Source organism: Equus caballus, chromosome 15 (genome assembly GCF_041296265.1).
Source record: "Equus caballus isolate H_3958 breed thoroughbred chromosome 15, TB-T2T, whole genome shotgun sequence".
NCBI classification, from domain to species: Eukaryota; Metazoa; Chordata; class Mammalia; order Perissodactyla; family Equidae; genus Equus; species Equus caballus.
Genome location: NC_091698.1, coordinates 26,976,769 through 26,997,000, shown reverse-complemented (window position 1 = coordinate 26,997,000; position 20,232 = coordinate 26,976,769). Strand labels below are relative to the sequence as shown.

The 20,232-nt window shown below is 54.5% G+C and overlaps 1 protein-coding gene across 11 annotated transcripts in view; it reads left to right on the top strand.

The window, feature by feature from the left end:
- The window catches only part of ZAP70 (zeta chain of T cell receptor associated protein kinase 70), a 33,925-nt gene extending 18,737 nt beyond the window's left edge, over positions 1-15,188 (top strand). For 3 of the 11 annotated variants that reach the window (XM_070235091.1, XM_014731004.3, XM_070235093.1), the window contains 12 exons: positions 3,498-3,948; positions 4,369-4,529; positions 8,066-8,204; positions 8,303-8,390; positions 8,475-8,521; positions 8,751-8,802; positions 9,867-10,059; positions 10,632-10,838; positions 12,744-12,936; positions 13,019-13,159; positions 13,259-13,371; positions 14,664-15,188. In XM_070235091.1, coding sequence (XP_070091192.1) covers positions 3,547-3,948; positions 4,369-4,529; positions 8,066-8,204; positions 8,303-8,390; positions 8,475-8,521; positions 8,751-8,802; positions 9,867-10,059; positions 10,632-10,838; positions 12,744-12,936; positions 13,019-13,159; positions 13,259-13,371; positions 14,664-14,787 — 1,860 coding nt within the window. In that variant the 5' untranslated portion in view covers positions 3,498-3,546 and the 3' untranslated portion in view covers positions 14,788-15,188. Of the gene's footprint in view, positions 1-3,478; positions 4,197-4,368; positions 4,539-8,065; positions 8,205-8,302; positions 8,391-8,474; positions 8,522-8,750; positions 8,803-9,866; positions 10,060-10,631; positions 10,839-12,743; positions 12,937-13,018; positions 13,160-13,258; positions 13,372-14,663 lie in introns of those variants that run through there. The other 8 variants (XM_070235094.1, XM_014731002.3, XM_070235092.1 and 5 more) reach the window with 7 other exon arrangements.
- Positions 15,189-20,232: the final 5,044 nt, after the last annotated feature.

Genomic DNA, 20,232 nt, shown 5'->3' with positions numbered 1-20,232 from the left:
AAACAGACTGTGGGGTTCAACCAACCACAGGCACCATGTAAGTTAGATCTGGATCTCAGGTTTTATTAATAGAAACAGCTGGTGGAGATCAAAGGAGGTGATGCCAGCACAAATCGACCTCAGGAGACAGATCTGGACTGGACAGGTGGACGTGTCTGTGTAGCCACAGATAGGACAGCCTAGGTAGGGGACAGGGGTTGGGGAAGGAGAGAGCAGAAACCATCAGGGGGAGGAGGCAAGCCCAGGAATTTGTGAAGGACCCAAGAGAGCCATGAGGCCCAAGCAGCAGATGGGGGTCACTGGTGTCCATCCCTCAGGGGACCCAGCATCGAGGAGGGCACTGAGTGCTTGCCTGGTGCCCACCGGGCAGCGGTACCAATGCTCCCGGCAGCTGGAGAGCCGCCTGGTGGGGGAGCAGATTGTGAGGCTGGATGAGAGGGTTGGAGCCCAGGAGGTGGGGCGGGAGTGTGGGCAGCCCTGTTCCCGTCCCAGTTATTATTTTTGGTGCCTGGTGTACCTATGCCTTCGGGCTCTTTTTCTCCCTTTAATTAAAAAAAATAAAGTATAATTTACATACAGTAAAATTCACCCATTTTAGTGAGTTTGTGAGATTTGATGAATGCATATAGCCGAGAAACCACCATCTCAATCAAAATACAGACTATTCCCCAAGTTCCCTCATGCCCCTTTGTAGTCAGTCTGTCCCCCCGTCCCCCAGGCTCTGGCAACCACTGATGTGTACTCCCTGGGTACAGTTTTGAATGGAAGCAGAGTTTGTAGCCTTTTGAGTCTGCCTTCTTTCAACTCAGGCTGATGCCTTTGAGGTTCATCCCCATAGCTGGGTGTATTAGCATTTCATCCCATCTTATCACTGAGTAGTGTCCCATTGTAGGGACCTACCACAGTTTCTCTATTCATCTGTTGAGAAACATTTAAGCTGTTTCCAAAATTTGGCGATTATGGATACGGCTGCTCTAAACATTCCTATGCAGGTTTTCGTGTGAATATAAGCTTCCATTTCTCTAGGGGGAATACCTAGGACCTTGCGACTCTTTTTAAAACACCCTTATGGAGTGGTGACCTGTGTCTCCAGGTGGGGACACAAATGCCATCCTGATTAATTGCCTGCCTGTGACTGTTGGGACATCCAGGACGCCCTCAGTCCTGTCCTCCCAGGCCCGGCGTCAGAAGCGATCTGGTTAGAGTGCAGATTCTGGCCCCTGCTTGAGCTGCCCTGGCCCAGACCTCACCTCTTGCCCGTTCCAGTTCTTCCTCTCGGCCCCGTGCCCACCCTTGCCTGTCCCCAGACACCCAGCGGGGAGGCAGCCATTCTCAACCCACATAAGCTTCCTCTGTGCCCCTGCTGATGTTTGTTTAACTAAGCAGGGGGCCCGAGGACCCTTCCCGGAACAGAAACTGGTGCCTGGGGGGGCCTTGCTGGGCCCACCTTAGTAGAGAAATGACCGGATATGGCTATGGGGAGATAATTTTTTCCCAGCATTATATTTAAACTTACAAATATACAGCAAAATGGAAAGGATTCACTGTATACCCATTAGCCACCCCCCAGATTCTACAATTAACATTTTGCCATATTTGCTTTATCACACGCAGTCGATCCTCATTATTAGCAGATTCCCTGTTTGCCAATTCACCTACTTGCTAAAATTCATTTGTAACCCCAAAACTAATACTCAAGAAGGTTTCACTGTCATTCGAGGACATAGGCACAGCAGGGAGAAATTGGAGTCCATTGACACGCACGCAGGCTCCTGCTGAGCGTGAACAAGGTGTCACTCTGCCTTCTTGTTGCAGCTCCCATACTGTAGGCAAGTGTCCTCAGGGTTTATTTGGTGCCACACTGTTGTGCTTTTTGTTGGCGATTTCACTGTTTAATGACCCCCACCCCGCCAGTGCAGTGCTGCAGTGCTGTGCAGTGTTCCTTAGTGCCAGAAGGCTGAGATGTGCCTGACAGAGAAAACGCGTGTTAAGGAAGCTTACAGCAACGGTGCTGGGGACTGAAAGTCCAGTGTTAACGAATCAACAATATGTATTAGTAAGGTGTCCTTAAACAGACGTACACACAAAACAACGCTACATACCGATGGGTTGATGAAAATGCTGTGACCAGAGGTTTAAGGGACCCTGACCCTGGATTTCCTCTAGGAGCAATGGTTCAGCGTTTGCTAATTCAGTGTCTGCAGTGACTTTATAGAACTGCTGTGAATAATAAGACTTGGCTGTATCTATCTACCTCCCTGCTGGCCCCCATCCATCGCTCTCCACCCATCCATCTTTCAAAGTAAACTACAGTCATCAGCACCCATCACACCTAAATATTTCTGCACCCAGATCATGAACTAGGGTTCAATATTTTATGGTTTTTTTTTTTATTGAGGGGCCCAAATATGATGAAATGAACAAATGGTAAGCGTACATTCTCCAAGTTTTGAGAAATTCAGACACCTGTGTAACCCAGTGCTTATCAAGATATTGGACATCACCATCCCCCCAGGAAGTTGAGAGTAGACAAGTTGGGTTAGCTGCCTCACCAGATATCTATTTATCTAAATGTCCTGCTCCCCAGATAGGGTCATATTTTCCAATCACACATCTCATTTTGTTTAATGGCTGTGTCAAATGGGGTTATATGGAGTTAAACCCTAAAATATAACCAATCCCCTATTGATATTCAGATTGGTTTATGCTGTCTAGAAACTTGTCCATGAAGGCAGAGGGGCAGGGCAAGGGGGAATTTCTAAGGCTGAGGGGAAAGGGTCAGTGGACAGGGAGAGGGGAAGGCTAATGGGGTTAAATTCCTTGAGGAACAAAGCTTGTTCCAGCTTCAGGGCCTTTGCACTTGCTGTTCCCTCTGCCTGAAGTGCTCTCCATGCTTTCTGAAAAGCAGGCTCCTTCTCATCCTTCGGATCTCAGGTCAAATGCTACCTCCTCAGAGAAGGGGACCATCACAGCTACATGGCCTCTTCTCTCTAACACCACTCTATTTGTTTCCTTTCTAACTCTGTCCTCAATCTGTGATGACTATTTTTGTCTCTTTCCTTGTTTATTGCATCCCACCCCCCCCCCCACCCCCCCTCCCCCCGCCCCATGTTATCTTCAGGAGGGCAGGGACCATGTCTGGCTCATTCACCCATATCTCCAGCACCGGACTGAAACAGTAAGAATTCAACACGTGCTTGGGAAACGAATGAACGGTTCCAGGTGCTGGGGTGTGGCGGCCAGTAGGGGTGTCCGGGAGCTCCGCACAAGGTCTCTGAAAAGTCAGAGGCGGGTTTGGACTCCCGGATCTGGGCCTTGCTGGGGCTCCTCTCCACGTTGACTCTGGCACCAAGCAGGTTCTGCACAATCCGCGTTCAGCTCTGGGCACGGATGCCCCTCACTGCGGCGTCTCTCCACTATCTCTGGGCCCAGTATACGGGGTCCAGGAAGGGAAGCCGAGGCCCTGACGCGTTCCCAGTCTCTCTCTGAACCCGCAGGGTCTGGCGAGGCGCAGGGGCGCGCAGCCTGCGCGGGGCGGCGGCGGCGATGCCGGACCCCGCGGCGCACCTGCCCTTCTTCTACGGCAGCATCTCGCGCGCCGAGGCCGAGGAGCACCTGAAGCTGGCGGGCATGGCCGACGGGCTCTTCCTCCTGCGCCAGTGCCTGCGCTCGCTGGGCGGCTACGTGCTCTCGCTGGTGCACAACGTGCGCTTCCACCACTTCCCCATCGAGCGCCAGCTCAACGGCACCTACGCCATCGCGGGCGGGAAGGCGCACTGCGGCCCCGCCGAGCTCTGCGAGTTCTACTCGCGCGACCCCGACGGGCTGCCCTGCAATCTGCGCAAGCCGTGCAACCGGCCATCTGGGCTCGAGCCGCAGCCCGGCGTCTTTGACTCTCTGCGCGATGCCATGGTGCGCGACTACGTGCGCCAGACGTGGAAGTTGGAGGTGAGAGCGCGGGGCCAGAGGGGCGGGCCCAGGGGAGAAGGGAGTAGTGGGGACTGCGGGAGAGCGGCGGTCTTCGCCAGCCTGCTCGAAGCTGTGTTGCACCCGATTTGGAAGCTGGAGGGACGGGGCCCTGGTTGGGGGCAGGAGCCTGAGAGGAGGCCTCAGAGGCAAGGGCTGCATGGTGTCTGTCGCCTTCCATGTCCTGAGCGATGCCCCGGCGCACGTCTATGCCAGACGGGAAGGTGGAGGTGCATACTGGGCCCGGAGCGGGCGAGGCGTGGACTGGGGGCGGGGCTGGGAGGATGGTGGGGACGGTGCCCAGGATGGCCAGCGGGGTGCTGGGCTGAGGAGATGGAAGAGGGTTCTTGTGGCCGTGGACTTGGCGACACTTGCAAGTCTCCTCTACTCTCCCTTCCCTAGGGCGAGGCCCTGGAGCAAGCCATCATCAGTCAGGCGCCCCAGGTGGAGAAGCTCATTGCCACGACGGCTCACGAGCGGATGCCCTGGTACCACAACAGTCTGTCGCGCGAGGAGGCCGAGCGCAAACTCTATGCAGGCTCGCAGACCGACGGCAAGTTCCTGTATGTGGGGTATGGGGCCTGGGGCTTTGGGGAGGGCGAGACTGGGGCTTGTTGTCTGAATCCTGGAGGCTGGGGCAGGCCTCAGTGTGCAGGTGGGCCGTGAGAGGTGTGCCTGTGCTCACCTGTGCTCGTGGGTAGGGCGTCTGAGTGTGCAAAGGGACTGTTACACGAGAAAGAACAGCAGCAGTTAGGACTCCGGAGCTGGACTGCCTGGGTTGCAACCCAGCGTCCGCTGCTTACCAGCTGGGGACGCTGGGCAAGTAGCTGAACTTCTGCATGCTTCACTTTCCTCTCCTTTCTTCAACAAAGATTTACTGAAGACCTACTATGTGCCAGGCACTTTTTCAAGCCCTGAGGACATGGTAGTGAACAAAACAGACACAAATCTCGGTCCTGGTGGAGTGGGTAGACAAAAAAAGACAAATGTGGAGTGTGTGTATAAAATGTGGAGCGTGTCAGATGGTGAGTGCTGTGTGTGTAGGTCGGGAGGGGTTGCAGTTTCCCGTTAGGTGGTTGGAAAAGGCCTCTTTAATGAGGTGGCTTTTGAGTAAAGAACAGAAGGAGGTGGGAAGTGAGCTGGGCTCTCCGGCAGAAGGGTGTTCCTGGCAAATGGGAATGGCAAATACAAAGACCAGAAAGCAGGTTCTTGGCATGTTCAAGAAACAGCAAGGAGGCCAGTGTGCTTGGAGCTGAGTAAGTGAGGGCTGGAGCCAGGGAGGTGACCTCAGCTTTGTCCTGAGTGAGGTGGCAGCCTGGGAGGGTGTGGAGGCAGCTTCCTCTGACTGTCTTGTGGATGATGGTGGTAGCTACCAAGAGTCTGGTGTAAGGATCACACAAACTGATATGCGTAAAGCAATAGTGGAGTATCTGGCATAGACTGAAAATGTGCTGTGTTAGCTCTCATATGTGTGGGTGACTGTGTGTGTCTCTGCACGTGTCTGAGCCACAGCTGAACCGTGTGGCTATTGGTGAGTTACTGTGAAAGAATGTCTCTAAAGCTCTTTTAAGAACCCTGCTGGGTGTTTGAAAGCCTTCCTGGGGCTGTGGCTTTCTGGTCTGGACACAGCTTCCTTTGTATAACAAACGTTACCCAGATGCCAGCGGAGGTCACTCAGGCCTCAAGATAGAGAGACACTTGGTGCCTGCCTCTTTCCAAGACCTCAGGAAGCCCGTGCCCTCCCCAGGATGTCTGTCAATTCTCGAGAGCCTCCTTGCTCGTGGCAGCTTCTTGGCCTGAGATCCTGTCTGGCTGAATCCTCATTCTCTCCCACCTCCCCTGGGGCTGCGCCCTCTCCAGGGGCCAGCCCACTTGGAGGCACTGATCCCCTTCCTTTCCCCTACCCTCGCGGGGTCTGTGCACGTGCACCACATTGCCTGCAGGTCTCCCACGAGATGCTGGTCCCTCCACAAGGTTCTGCTGTCAGCTGATAAAATAAGTTTTTACACTCTAAGAGATTTGGGCTGTAAACTGGAGTGAAGTTCCCAAGGCTTCTGAGGGCACTCTTGAATGAACGATACAGATAATGCCCAGCTGCAAGGATGGCTTTTGAACAACTTAAGACAGGACTCTTTTCTCTAGGAGAGTAGGCTTACCTTTGCATTTGTAGCCGTTAGCACCGGCTATGTAACAAACCATCCGAAGACTTACTCACTCAAAATAACAGTTTATGACTTCTCAGGATTCTGTGAGTTAACTGAGCGGTTCTTCTGGTTTGCGTCCAGCTGGGCTGGGACTGAATAGGTTGGGATGGCCACTCTCACTTGTCTGGCTATTGTCTCAGTGTCACCTGGGTGATGGGGATGAGTTGGCTGCAGTGCTGTCATCACCCAGCAGGCTAGCCTGGGCTTGTTCACACGGTGGTGGTTGCAGGGTTCCCACGAACAGGCAGAGAGGGCAAGTTCTGATACACAAGTGCTTTTCAAGCCTCTGCTGTGTAATGCTACTGATGTCCTATTGGCCAAAGCAAGTCATGTGGCCAAGACCAGAGTCACTGAGGGGAAGGAACTACCTAAGGGAGAAGAATTAAGGCAGCCAGTTTTGCAAACAGTCTATCAGGATTGGAACAAGGAGGTCACAATGAAGATGATGGGCGTCTCAAACACGGGCATCTGGGGCTATCTTTCTCTCCTTTTGGACTGGAAACTTGAGGGCAGAGCCTGCCTCTGGCACTTCTAGAGGACTCCATCTTCTGGTACCTAGTGATGGCTGGCACTTATCCAGATGTTACCCACTTTCGTCCAGGTGTTGCACACTCTCCCTCTGGAGTGTGATGCTGCGACCTTACCAACATTTGGGCACACATCTCACGCACATTCATATCTCAGTTGCTCAAGCACACGTTTCCCCAGATGCCTGAGCGTCGGGGGCTCTCTCCAAGCCATACACAGCGGAGGGAGGTGCTGCGACTCTCCGGTTGGTGTAGCCGATTCTTCTTGTCTGGGCTTTGTCCTTCATCGCATGTAATTTCATCTTTCTCTAATTTTACCGTCCAAGCCGCTTTCTCTGGCTTCATCTCAAGTCCCTAATTCAGCTTCGTCACAGTCTCGCACAGTCTTTGCCTCTTTTCTTTCTTCTTCTCCCCTCCCCTCCCCTCCTCCATCCCTCCTTCCTGCCTCACACTCTCACACACACACAGATAACGATGCCACCATTCCAATGGTGTTAAAATTTCCCCCCGATTTGCTAAGGTCCCTGAAAGTATCACAGGATTCTGGGGGAGGGGGTGGGAGAAGTGAGTGGAGGGTGGGTCTGTGAGCACCCATCCCAGCTCAGCTCTGACCTGTTTCGCATCTTCAGCTTCCATGGAAGATGTTGTTTGACAAAGAATTCCACTGCCTAAAGGAAAAGTTTGCCAACATTTTGCAGTGTGTGACAGGCTTCGAGTTCACCAGTCTATTGAGATGAGAGGAATCTCAGGAGAACCAGGGCCACCGGCTTTGGGTGGCTGGAGGTGCTCTGGTGACTCGTTCTACCTTGTACAAAGGTGCCTCCCGAGCTCACCAGGGAGCTGTGCTTACCTTTGTTGCTCTTCATGCAGAAATGGCTTTCTCTCCCCAAGAAAATGGTCTTGAGTCTACCTGTTGAAGGCTGTGTCCCCCCCTGTGAGTGGCTCTGTGTCCACTGCAGATGGCCAAATATCCCTCCATGGATGGCCAAATGTATGGGCAAGTGTCCCCTGTGGATAGCTGAGTGTCCAGCTGTGGGTGGCCAAGTATTCAGCCACAGAGGACCAGGTGTCCCCCCTGGATGGCCAAGTGCCCAGCTGTGGGTGGCTGAGTAGCAGGTCCTACAGGGCCACATGTCTGCCTTGGATGACCGTGTCTCCCCGTGAACACCACCATTCTCCTGCTACCAGTAGGTCTGGAGGCGGAGTGGGCCTGACCTTGGCGCCCCCAGTCCCTGCTGCTTCTCCCTGAGGCTTTGGGGTGCAGAGTTCACAGGGTGTGTGTGTGTGGGGAACTGGGGCCCAGTAGGAGGGCACACAGGGGGGACTCAGGTGGTTGTAGGGGTGATGTGTCCTCCTTGCACCCACCAGGCTGAGGCCCCGGAAGGAGCAGGGCACGTATGCACTGTCCCTGATCTATGGGAAAACCGTGTACCACTACCTCATCAGCCAGGACAAGGCGGGCAAATACTGCATTCCTGAGGGGACCAAATTTGACACGCTGTGGCAGGTAAGCCGCCACCCAGTCTGTTGTCGGGGAGACACTGTGGCGGGGTGCTCAGGCTCCTGGGGGGAGTGGAGCCCGGCCCTGACCGCCCCCCCGTGCAGCTGGTGGAGTACCTGAAGCTGAAGGCTGATGGGCTCATCTACTGCCTGAAGGAGGCCTGCCCCAACAACAATGCCAGCGCGGGTGCAGGTGAGCGCGGCAGCGGGGGGGACGTGGCGGGGGGAGCAGGAGACCCCGTGCCCCACCCCCTCACTGTCCCTTCTGCTCCCCCAGGGGCCGCTGCTCCCACACTCCCAGCCCACCCATCCACGTTCACCCACGTGAGTCAGCCTGCATCTCAGAGTTGGGGCCTCGGGGATGGAGCTAGGTGGGCGATGGGTCCTGGTCCCAGGGCGAGGCTGGGATGGGGAGTGGGGCTGCTGTGGAGCAGAAGAGGGTCCCCCAGCACCATCCTTCCTCTGGAGTCCTCAGAGGAAATGGGTCTCATGAGAGGGGCTGGGTGCCTCCAGCTCGGGCCCTGCTGACTCTTGCTGACCCCATGACCTTTAGCCTCAGAAACGGATTGACACCCTCAACTCAGATGGATACACCCCTGAACCAGGTGAGCTGGCAGAGGTGGTGGTGTGTGTGGGGGCTCAGGCCAGGCCGAAAGCAGGTCCCTGGCTGGGCTCTGGGCTGTGGTGGGGGAGGGACGTGGGTCAGGCCTGGCAGGTGGTGGTTGCTTGGTTTGCCTTGTGCACACACTGTGTCTGCAGACACCCACCTGTGTCTGTGTACATGGGTGCCTGACACGCAGGGGAGCACACCTGGCCATGCCTGGGGCACAGACACAGATTTGTGAAGTAGCTACCATGTGCCCATCACTCTCCAAGCTCACTGTGTGTATGAGCTTGTTGAGTCCTCCCGACAGGCCATAGGAGGAAGTCATGATAATGACTCTCATTTTACAGATGAGAAAGGAGGGCAATTAAGTTTCTAAGGTCCCGCAGCTAAGCAGAGCGGAGCCGGGATTTGAACCCTGGCAGGCAGGCTCCAGAGCCCACGTTTCTAAAACGCTGGCCGCAGGTACTCCTGGGTTTCCTACGTGGATGCAGGCCTGTCCGCGTGTGCGCACAGGAAACCACTGTGGTCGCATGTGCACACAGAGGCTCACCGTGGGAGCCCTCGTAAACGTGGCTGCATGGTGCATATTAGACACGGGCAGGCAGAGACAGGGTTGTACACGTCAGAGCACACACATGCACACATGTGCAGGTTCCAGCTGGCACGCTGATGGTTACTCGTGCAGACATGCCTTTGGACCTCCATCACACAGAGACATGGCTGAGAGTATATGTGGGTGCATGTGCGTGAACACATGGTGCACACTCCAGCAGGTGTACACATGGTTACGTGTGCGTGTAGATGCACAAGCCTTTAGAGTCCGCTTGGATGCGGTTTCCCACTTCACCCACAGATGGGACCAGGAGCATGCACAAGTGCACACATGCACACGGACACACACATGTTCCTGTGGTCTGTGCACACTCTGGATGGTGCACCCTGTCAGGGGCATGTGCCTTGTGGGTGGCGAGGCTGCCTTGCCTCCTCGTCCCCCTGTTCCTCTCCCCCCTCCTGACTTGGGAGTGTACACCTGTGTGTGTGTGTGTGTGTGCGTGTGCCCAGCACGCCTAGCGTCCCCAGAGAAAGTACGGCCGATGCCTATGGACACAAGCGTGTATGAGAGCCCCTACAGTGACCCCGAGGAGCTCAAGGACAAGAAGCTCTTCTTGAAGCGCGAGAACCTCCTCATAGCTGACATCGAACTTGGCTGTGGCAACTTTGGCTCAGTGCGCCAGGGCGTCTACCGCATGCGCAAGTACGGCTGCCCCTGCCACGGTTTGGGGAACCACTGGGGGCAGGCAGAGGAGGGGAGCGGCCTTGGGGGTTGGAGCCAGGCTGTGATGTCAGTTTGCCTGGGAGACAGACCCTGGGACAGGAAGCCCTGTGCTGGAGGATTCCCTAGGCAAGCTCGGGGATAGCCTGAGGGAATGAGAGAAGCAGGCCTGGGACGGGGACAGCTTGGACTGAGCTGCAGTTGCAACAGAGGCCTTGGCCCAACCCAGGGGAGCTGCAGAGGGGCCCCCTTGTACCCCTGCATTGACCAGTCACTGGATACAGGCTGCCCCTGGGGAGGGTGTCACTTTGAGGCAGTTCTTTTCAGTGAGCGGCACTTCCCTTTGAGGGACTCGGCTGTGAGCTGTCCCCAGCTGACACTCCTGGCATCGGAGGGAGTGTGTGCCTTGGCCCTGAAGGGAGATCTGGGTGGCAAACCACAGCGTCCCCTACACAAGGCCGGGGGGAAGAGAGGCCAGTCGGGTGGGAGTGAGGGGCCGACCAGAGCTGTGGCGGCTCACATGTGCACCTCTGCGTGGGCGTGCATCGTGGCAGGAAGCAGATCGACGTGGCCATCAAGGTGTTGAAACACAGCACAGAGAAGGCGGACAAGGACGAGATGATGCGCGAGGCACAGATCATGCACCAGCTGGACAACCCTTACATCGTGCGCCTCATCGGTGTCTGCCAGGCCGAGGCCCTCATGCTCATCATGGAGATGGCGGGCGGCGGGCCCCTGCACAAGTTCCTGCTGGGAAAGAAGTGAGCCCGGGGCGGGCTGGGCGTTTGGGGCTGGGGGCTGGAGGGCCCATCCCACCCCCTCGTGCATCTGCTTCACCCATGACACGCTCACACCTACCCCCCTGCTCACCCTGACACCCACACTCACGCCCACAAGGCAAAGCTGTGAATAGTGCAGGTGGCAGAGTCTGACTTCCAGGTTGGAGTTTCAGCTCTGCCACTAACTAGCGTGGCCCCAAGCAAGTCTGTTAATTCATCTGTGCCTCAGTTTCCTCGTGTGTATCATGGTGGCGATCACAGACTCCACCCCAGGGGGCTCTTTGCGAGGATGAAATGACTAGATGTGTGTAGTGCTTAGAACAGTGTCTGGCCCCACCGGTAAGAGCTTTCTGAGCATTACCCCTGTCACTGTTGCCGCCCCAACTCTCTCAGCCGAATCCACGACCCACGTGAAAACTGCTGAGAGTCGGGCATCTTTGACTGGAAGCGGGGTCAGCAGACTGCAGCCCATGGCTTGTTTCTGTCCTGCATGGTTTCGCATTTTTAAACGGTTGTAAAAGCAAAAAGAATAAGTAAGAATACGCGGCAGAGACCATATGTGGCCTGCAAAGGCTACTATCCTTTTACTAACCCTTTACAGAAAAAATTTGCCAACCTCGGATCTAAAGAAATTGCAGTTTCCCTTGTGTTCCCTCGTGCCTCAAACTCTTCCACTTGCAGACTCAATCTTTTCTGCTTACTGAGGCACTCGACTGGCAAGCCAGGCGCTTGCTGGGGCCCACGCCTTCAGGGTGCACCCACAGTGTTTATTGGGCAATTTCTCTGTGACAGGGCCTGTTACCAGTGCTTGGGAATCACCAGAGATCCAAAGATCTCTGCCCTGTATTCTGGTTGGGGAAGAGAGGCTTTAAATAATAATTATAATACAATAAAGTATAGAGTATGTTGGAAGATAAGTACTATGGAATACGGGGTCTGGAGGGTCAGAGTAGAAGGTGACAAGTGAGAAAGTGAGGTTTGTGATGGAGGCAGCAAAGTGAAGCTCTGGGGAAGAGCAGTCCAGGCATAGGGCACAGCCAGTGCAAAGGCCCTGAGGTGTGCCCATGCCTGGTGTGGTAGAGAAAGAGTAAGGAGGGCCCCGTGGCTGGAACAGAGTATGGAGGGGAGTGGGGGAGCAATGTGGGTAGGGAGGTGATGGGGCAGATCGTGCAGGGCCTTGTGGGCCGTGGGGTGGACTTGGACGTTCACCCTGAGTGAGGTGGGAGCCCCTGGGGGCCTGTGAGCAGAGGAGGGCAGGGCCTGACTCCGGTGTGGGGAGAACAGGCCGTGGTGGGGTGAGGGTGGACGTGACTGTTCTGGTCCAGGCCGGCGAGGATGGGGGTTGGACCGGGGTGCAGAGGCAGTGGTGGGGAGCAGTAGGAGGATTCTGGAGGGACTCTGCAGGCAGAGCTGCCAGGGTTTGCTGACGGAGTGGCTGTGGGGTGTGAGAAGGAGGAGCTGAGGGCAGGGCCGGTGCTTCTGGCCGGAGTGAATGAAAGGATGGGTGGATGGAGCTGCTGGAGAAGAAAAGGGGCAGGGGGAGGGAGGAGCTGGTTGTGGTATGTGTGTGTGTGTGTATGTGAACAACCAGGAGCTTTGCTTTGTCCTTGTTCTCTCTGAGGTGCCCATGAGACCCCCTGAGGGCACAGGGGAGATGCAGGCAAATGTGTAAGTTTGGGAATCGTAGTATGTGGTAAATTTAAAACCTTGAGACTGGATGGGGGCGGAGGTTTTGCCTACTTTGTTCACTGCTCTGTCGCAGCCCCGTGCCCGGCACACAGCAGATGCTCAGGAAGCATCTGTTGAATGTACTCAGAGAAGTGGGCTTTGCTCCCTTGGGAACCTGGGCTGTCCCTCCCAGCTGACCCTGCCTCCCCTGCGCCTCAGGGAGGAGATCCCCGTCAGCAATGTGGCGGAGCTGCTGCACCAGGTGTCCATGGGGATGAAGTACCTGGAAGAGAAGAACTTTGTGCACCGCGACCTGGCGGCCCGCAACGTCCTGCTGGTCAACCGGCACTATGCCAAGATCAGCGACTTTGGTCTCTCCAAGGCTCTGGGTGCCGACGACAGCTACTACACCGTGAGCCCCCGCCCCTGTGCTGCCCCGGTGGGTGGGCGGAGGGTCCCTGAGCTCTGCCCTGGCAGCGTCTCCCCCTCCGCAGGCCCGCTCGGCAGGGAAGTGGCCGCTCAAGTGGTATGCGCCCGAGTGCATCAACTTCCGCAAGTTCTCCAGCCGCAGTGACGTCTGGAGCTACGGGGTCACCATGTGGGAGGCCTTCTCCTACGGCCAGAAGCCCTACAAGGTTAGCGTGGGCAGAGGCGGGTGGCCGGCTGGGTGGGAAGGTGGGGAGGGGGTGGTGGTCCTGTTTACTCACGTGTGGACTTGGCTCTGGCTTGAGCAGAAGATGAAGGGCCCCGAGGTCATGGCCTTCATCGAGCAGGGCAAGCGGATGGAGTGCCCGCCAGAGTGTCCGCCCGAAATGTACACGCTCATGAGCGACTGCTGGATCTACAAGTGAGTGCCGGTGGGTGGGAGGGTACCTGGCTGAACTGATACTGGGCGGGAAGTCATGGTGCCCAATAGTCCAACATAACTCTTCCCACTCAAAGGCTCTCACCCAGTTCTCGCCTTTCCGAGACTCAGTACCTTTAGTCTCCCTGCATCTACGCTCAACTCTTCAACACACTGACCCTACAGTGCTCCAGTGGGCCAACATCCCAATAACCGAGCTGTGGACACCCAGTGCCCCAGCATCTAAAACCTCAGTACCCCCAGCCAACACTCACTGCATTGACCCTGCAGTGCTCAAACAAGTTAGTACTCCGTTACCCAAAATGTGATACAATACTCAGGGCATGGGATAATACCAGTATCTAATTCCTCAGTCCCCCACCAGCCAACACTCCACACCTAACTACCCAGACGGGCCACCACTGAGGCATCCAAACGCTCAATATATTCAAAACCCCCTCCTCTGTCTGGTTGAAGCTCCACTTGAACACCGCAGCTCATAACACCATCAGTATCGCAACTTCCCATCAGACAATGGGCGACATTCACCCAAACAAGCTATTCCTGACACTGACCACGCAACGCATGGACATTCCAACAGTTGATGGCTTTCCTACCCAACCTCCATTATTCCACAGGCCAGCACCTGTGACATCCAATACACCCAAGCCATCCAATACACAGACACCCTGTTTATGCTAAGTAAATAATAAATGATCAGTCCATCCAACACGTATTAACCTGCCTTCGTCAGGAAACACTCAGTATACCAACACCCAATACCCAAGGAGGCTAGCACGCAGCACCCCAACACAATACATGGATATTCCTCACACGGTACTGCGAATACCCCAGCTCTCCGCTAGCTGAGACCACCCTCAATGCTCCAATGCTCTGCTCGATTATGGCCAGCATATCTGCACCCATGTAAGCCGGCACCTAACACACAAGTACCGTGGCGCTCGACACGTGCTCAGTCCTTCAGCATTCAGTACCCCAGCTTCCCACAGTCAATAGTTGTCACCCCCACACTGAATGCATTCAGTTCCCTAAGTCTTCGCCAGTTACCACTCAGCGTAGGGTCACCCCAGCATCCTGTATGTCAGCAGCTCTTCTGTTAGGCGGTCCAGCAACACCTGAATTCCAGCACTCACACCCGAGAGAGCTCCTCCGTACCCAGTCTCCACCACCCGACGGCCCCACTGAGTTTCTGAGCCCCGTGCACGGCCGCCCTCCAGCGAAAGTTGGGTTCTGGGGGTGTGCTCGGTGGCCTAGATCTACCCCACCCCCCACAGGTGGGAGGACCGTCCAGACTTTGTGACCGTGGAACAGCGCATGCGGGCTTACTACTACAGCTTGGCGAGCAAGGTCGAGGGGTCCTCCGGGGGCGAAAAGGGGGCCGAGGTCACGTGTCCCTGAGCCCCAGTCTGCCCAGGGCCTGCAGGCCCCCACGCCCCAGCTTTTTCTCTGTGCCCTCAGCCCCGCCCCAGGACCGCCAGTCTGGCTGGGGCCAGCTCAGTCCTTTCCCCCACTGGCTGGACTGTGGTGAGGGGGGCAGCCGAGGCCTCTGGGCCACACTGGTCCAGCGTTCCCCAGCTGGTCACCTGTCCTCTCTGGCTGGGGCAGGCAGGAAGACCTTGGGAGGGTGGGGTTGTATAGCCTGGTCCTGGGCTTGCATCTACCTGGGGGGCCCGGAACTAAGGGGGCATTGCTTGCCACAAGGAACCTCCTTCCTCTGGGCCCTGAAGGGGAAGACTCTGGGAGTCCTCAGGTGGCAAGGCCTCAGTCATTGGAATAAACTCAGCTTCTCTCTTGTTTGAGATCCCTCGTCTTTTCTGGGGTGAGGGTGGGACCAGGAGAGGGGGAGGGGTCATTGGAAGGGGTCAATGAGAAGTACATGAAAACAACTCTTTGGATGTGGGCCTGGACGTGACCCCCTGGACATGGGTCTGAGGGGCTGGTTTTCCCACTTCTCTGCCCTGGGAACATCTTCCTGCAAGTGAGGGGCTATGGCAGCATGGAGAAACTGAGGCAGGTGAGTGTGGGGGCTGAGGGGCATTTGTGGATTGCACGCAATGGGCGCTCTCCCTGCTAGCTAAGTGTTAGTATCACCTGGTGAGATTTCAACAAACGCTGACCGTCCCCCCCCAGCATCGGTGCGTGTAAAGTCTCTTCAGGTGATTCTGTCACCCAGCGCCCTACTCCGCTGCCCCGCCTTCCTCCCTGGGCCCCAACAGCCGGGATCTTCATCACCTGGTGCCCCAAGTGCTGGCTCAGTCCCGCTCAGGAGAAGACCTGTCCCCAAGCTCTTGCTGCCTCAGTTTCCCCACACGGAAAATTGGGGTGTTGGAGGGCAGAACCCACCAGGTCCGGCCAAATGGAGCCAGGTGCCTGCATTTCTTCTCTGAACTTGCTCCCTCTTCTTCGCTGCAAGCTGGCCCGTCCGCAGTTCCCGCCAAGGCCGCCTTCCCTGGCTTGGCGTCCAGGGTGCTGGGCTTAAGGGCCAAGGAGAGGCAGGGAGATTTTCTGCGGCTTCTGGGCAGGCGACTCCTCTTCTCTGTGGAGATCTAGAATGCCTGGGGCTGTTTTCTGTAGCTGTGGGGGAGGGGTTGTGCAGACGCGAGTCTGACGCCCAGATGGTGACCCCTGAGAGGAACCCCGAGCCGTGGTGACGTGGGGACACATTGTCGAAACTCGGAAGCTGACATTGGGGTTATTAACTTGGGTTCAGACCTTACTCTGATTTCACCATGTACTGCTGAATTTTAATAATTTATATGTAAGCTTCATATTAGCATATTCTTTAATGAACTTTGTATTCTGCTTGGAAGTTAATACAACCCCCAGTTGTACAGTCAACTCCAGACACACAAGACCCTCAGCTGTGTGTTCCCTTGGAGGGTGAGGTTGTAATGGATTGGTTTTCTTTGAGGGTCTCCAGGCCCCCCCAGGTGATATCTTCCTGCATTTAGATTGAAAACAGACCAGGAGGGCCCAGTGACTCTAAAGACACCAACTCGTATTACTTCCATTTTGTCCTTCTGTGGGGCCCCTTGGAGATTTTATTTGTGCTTAAAATTTAAAACAGTGAAGCCTTGCAAACCATGAGATATAATACTTTTAGATGATAAATGCACATCTTAGTTCATGCGTAAACTATATCACTGAATTTGAATAACACCATTAAAATGCAAACATTTTAAAATTGTTTTAAAAGTAATGAACAAGTCAAGAAAAAATATTACATCAATGGTGCAATTTTGCGGCTTCCCAAACTGTACCATTTGTAGTAGATATTAAAGTTTTGTTAAAACTTGCTTGTTAGTTACTGGACAATTATTTTACGTTATTACATAAAGTATTTTATCAGAAGGGAAATAAATTTTCATTGTCTGAATTTCTCTTGTAGTCAGCATTATTACTTGTTTCCTTTTAATATTATTGCTGAAAATTTTATTTTATAAGAAGGAGGTCGGCTCTGGGTGTCAAATACACAGGGGATGCTAAATGTGCGCCCAGTAAATGCTGAATGAACCAATAAAAGAGGGTGTAGTTCCACACTGCCACCACCAGGTGCCGCTATTCCCCAAGCCGAGGTTCCTCAGTTCCTCAGCTCAAGCCCCCACCGCCTGTCCTACTTCAGGACGTCTCTTGGGCCTGGAGCAGGGGACCCCCGGTCTGTAAGCCCCTAGTCCTGTCCCATGCAATCCGTTCACCCTAGAACTACTTGCAGGATCTTTCCTACCAGCAGCTCTGACCAAGTCCCTCCACCCTCTTCCCGGATTCCTCAAAACATATCCATGCTGCCTCTTAGCTCTGGGCTTTTGCATTTACCGTTCCTTCTGCCTGGAATTCTTTTCATTCCCATTTTACTAATGTCCACAAGGAAAACTCATACTTTACATAAAGATTTAGTCCTCATTTCCCCTGGGGGCAAGTTACTTAATCTCTCTGTGCCTGAATTTGTTTGGATGGGTTGGCTAGAAAGAGAAGGTAAATCCAGGACAAGGAATTTGAAAATCTGAAGGGCACTGGGGAGCCACAGAGGGAGACTCAGAGGGTGTCTGAGCAGGGGAGAGTCCTGGGATGTAAAGAAAGAAAGGCCTCCCCTTCCTCCTGCCCTCCAGAGTAGGCGGCTCCAACTTCGGCCAGCCCAAGCCTCCTTGATAGGACCCCGGTGGCTGGACTTAGAGGGTCTTCTCGCTCTTTGCACTCTTCCTGGTGGGGTTGTTGGCACCCTGGGGACCTCCCTGAGCCTAAGCCAGCCCATGGCGCCTGGTCCCTGGGCAGACACCCTTCCGAGTACACGGCTGCGTCTATCCCAGCATTGGGTTTATCACTTAAAAAATCTTTTCAAACTTCAGATGGGAAAAACCATATCTCATTGTGGAGATGAAGACAAACGAGTGTTTCTCTTGTAAGCGGTGTGGTTGAACAGTGTTTCCACAGGTGCCTGTGACCGTTACTGGGACCCACACCCGCCAGAGAACGTGCATCATGTCAGGAGCAAGGGAAAGCCCTGTCCTCGGGCCTGCGTCTGGGGAATGGCCATCTCACTGCTCTCCTTGGACTCTCCTGGCTTCCTCTCCTTTATATCCCTTGGCAGTTTTAAATTTCTCTCTTCTCTTTTGGGGGCTGGGGTCCCACGTGCCTCTAGCTTTGTCCTTATCTGGGGTGTCTCTGAGCTCAACAGACAGGGCTGCAAAGCCCCAGGGAGGTGCTCCGTGCACGACAGCCCTGATCTGCTGGAGGTCCTTTGCACGCAGCTTCCCATTCAATTCTCAGAGCATCTGCCTGGGGTGGGGACCCTGGAGCCCATTTTACAGGTGAGGGAACCGAGGCTCAGAGAGGTTGAGACACAAACCCAGCAGCCAATGACCAATATGTAAATGGCAATTCTATTGGCTGCTTTTCCAGGCTTCTCTTAACCAACTCCTCTGCAGACATTAAGATTCTGAGTAATTTATTCCAGGTCCAGAGGACAGGGGTTGCTCACCCTCCATCTGGAAGAGAAGCCTCTGGCCTCCTCCTGCCCAGTCAGGGAGGAGAAGCCCTGCCTCTCATCCGGGAAGGGGCTGTGGGGTTCAGTTCAGCACAGGCTTGCTCTTCAGGGAAAGAGAACAGAAACAAGAAAGAGAGAGAGGAAAACACAGAACATCCCTTCTCCTTGGAGAACCTGACTCTTGAGCTCAGCCGTGGTTCTAGTCCCACGGCTGCTGCTAGGATCCAGTGTGACCTTGTTCAATTCCTTCCCAGCTCGGAGTTTCTGCTTCCCCACCTGTTGAGTTTTCATTCTAGCAACTGCACTCCTTCTATCTGAGCTCTTCCTTATCTGGCTGGTTTTGTTTCATATTCTCCTGTTCTTGTTTTGTGGCTGTTATCACCTCCTTTATCTCTTTGAGCCATTTAATATATTTGTTGCTAAGCCCTTTTTAGACGCTGTGATTCTGTTTCCTCAGATGTCAGTTCTTCCCTTTGGGAGTTTGTGGGAACTTGCTGAAGTGGTTGTGAACCCATCGTCACTTCAGGATCTGTGTCCCACGTGCACCTGGTCAGGGCCTCATGAGAGCACACGCTCTTGACCTCGTATATGAGGGGGCCCGGCACTGGTTCTGGCTTCCTGTGGGTGGGGCTTGTGCCCTTGTCCCTGGGCATCTCTGCTGTGATCTCTGGCTCACGTTAGTGTTTTCCCGTCATTTCTCAGTGTTCGGAGTGGGATGGGTGGTTTCAGTGTCTACTTGGTTTGCTAACTTGAAGAGAAGTCCAATTTTATCATCTGTAAATGTTTCACAGAGGAGGAAATGGAAGCTCAGAGAGGTGGCCTTACCTGCTCACGGACACACAGCCAGGAGGGAGAATTATAAACTACTGGCTGAATCCTCTCCACTCCTCTGCATCTGGCTGCCAGGGTGCTGATCTTGGCTCTGCCTCGCTGCTGGCCGGGTGCTGGCCGGACAGCTTTTTCCTCTGTCTGCTGGGGAGACTGACCTCTACCCTTCAGACAACCAAACAAACTCAAAACTGCGTCCTTGGAACAAGAAGAGTAAGCTTACACCTCGGCAAGCTGTCGGCTGGGGTATTAGAAAATCCGTGGGCTCTGGAGGCTGTTGTGGGCCCTCAGGCAGGTCATGCAGCCTCTTGGAGCCTCCGTTTTCTCATCTGTAAACTGGGGGTAATAATCACACTTACTCTCTAGGTGGTGGTGGGTGTGAAGTGGGAAAATGCATAAGCCTGGCACATGGTAGGTGCTTAATAAATATGACTTCCTTCCGTGGAGGAAAACAGAGTAGGGAAGCGGAGGAACGTGACAGCTGATCCGTTAAATCCCTAAGGGTTTCCAGAGCCGGAGGGAGGTGAGGGTCTCCACGGACCCAAAGAGAGAACAGAGAATAACGGGGGACGATCCAGGGAAGGCAGATTCTGGCTCCATTTTAGGAAAACTATGAGCGTTCCCCAATCTGGAGAGAGTTGACTTTAGAGGGGGTGAGTTTCCTGTCACCCAAGGGGACCAAACAGAGTCCAGAAATAAACCCAGACATCTATGGCCCAGTTGTTTTTGAAAGGGTACTAAGTCCACTCATTAGGGAAGAGACAGTCTTTTCAACAAATGCTGCTGGGACGGACGACTGCATTTCCACGTGCAAAAGAATGAAGTCAGACCTCGACCTCAGGCCGTGTGGAAAAGTTAACTGACAATGGGGCAGAGGCCTAAATACAAGCGCTAACATCGTAATGCTCTTGGGAGAAAACGGAGGAGTAAATCCACGGAGGAGTAAATCTTCATGACCTTGGATTTGGCAGTGGGTTCTCAGATGTGATACTAAAAGCACGAGCAACAAAAGAAACATAGATAAATTGGGCTTT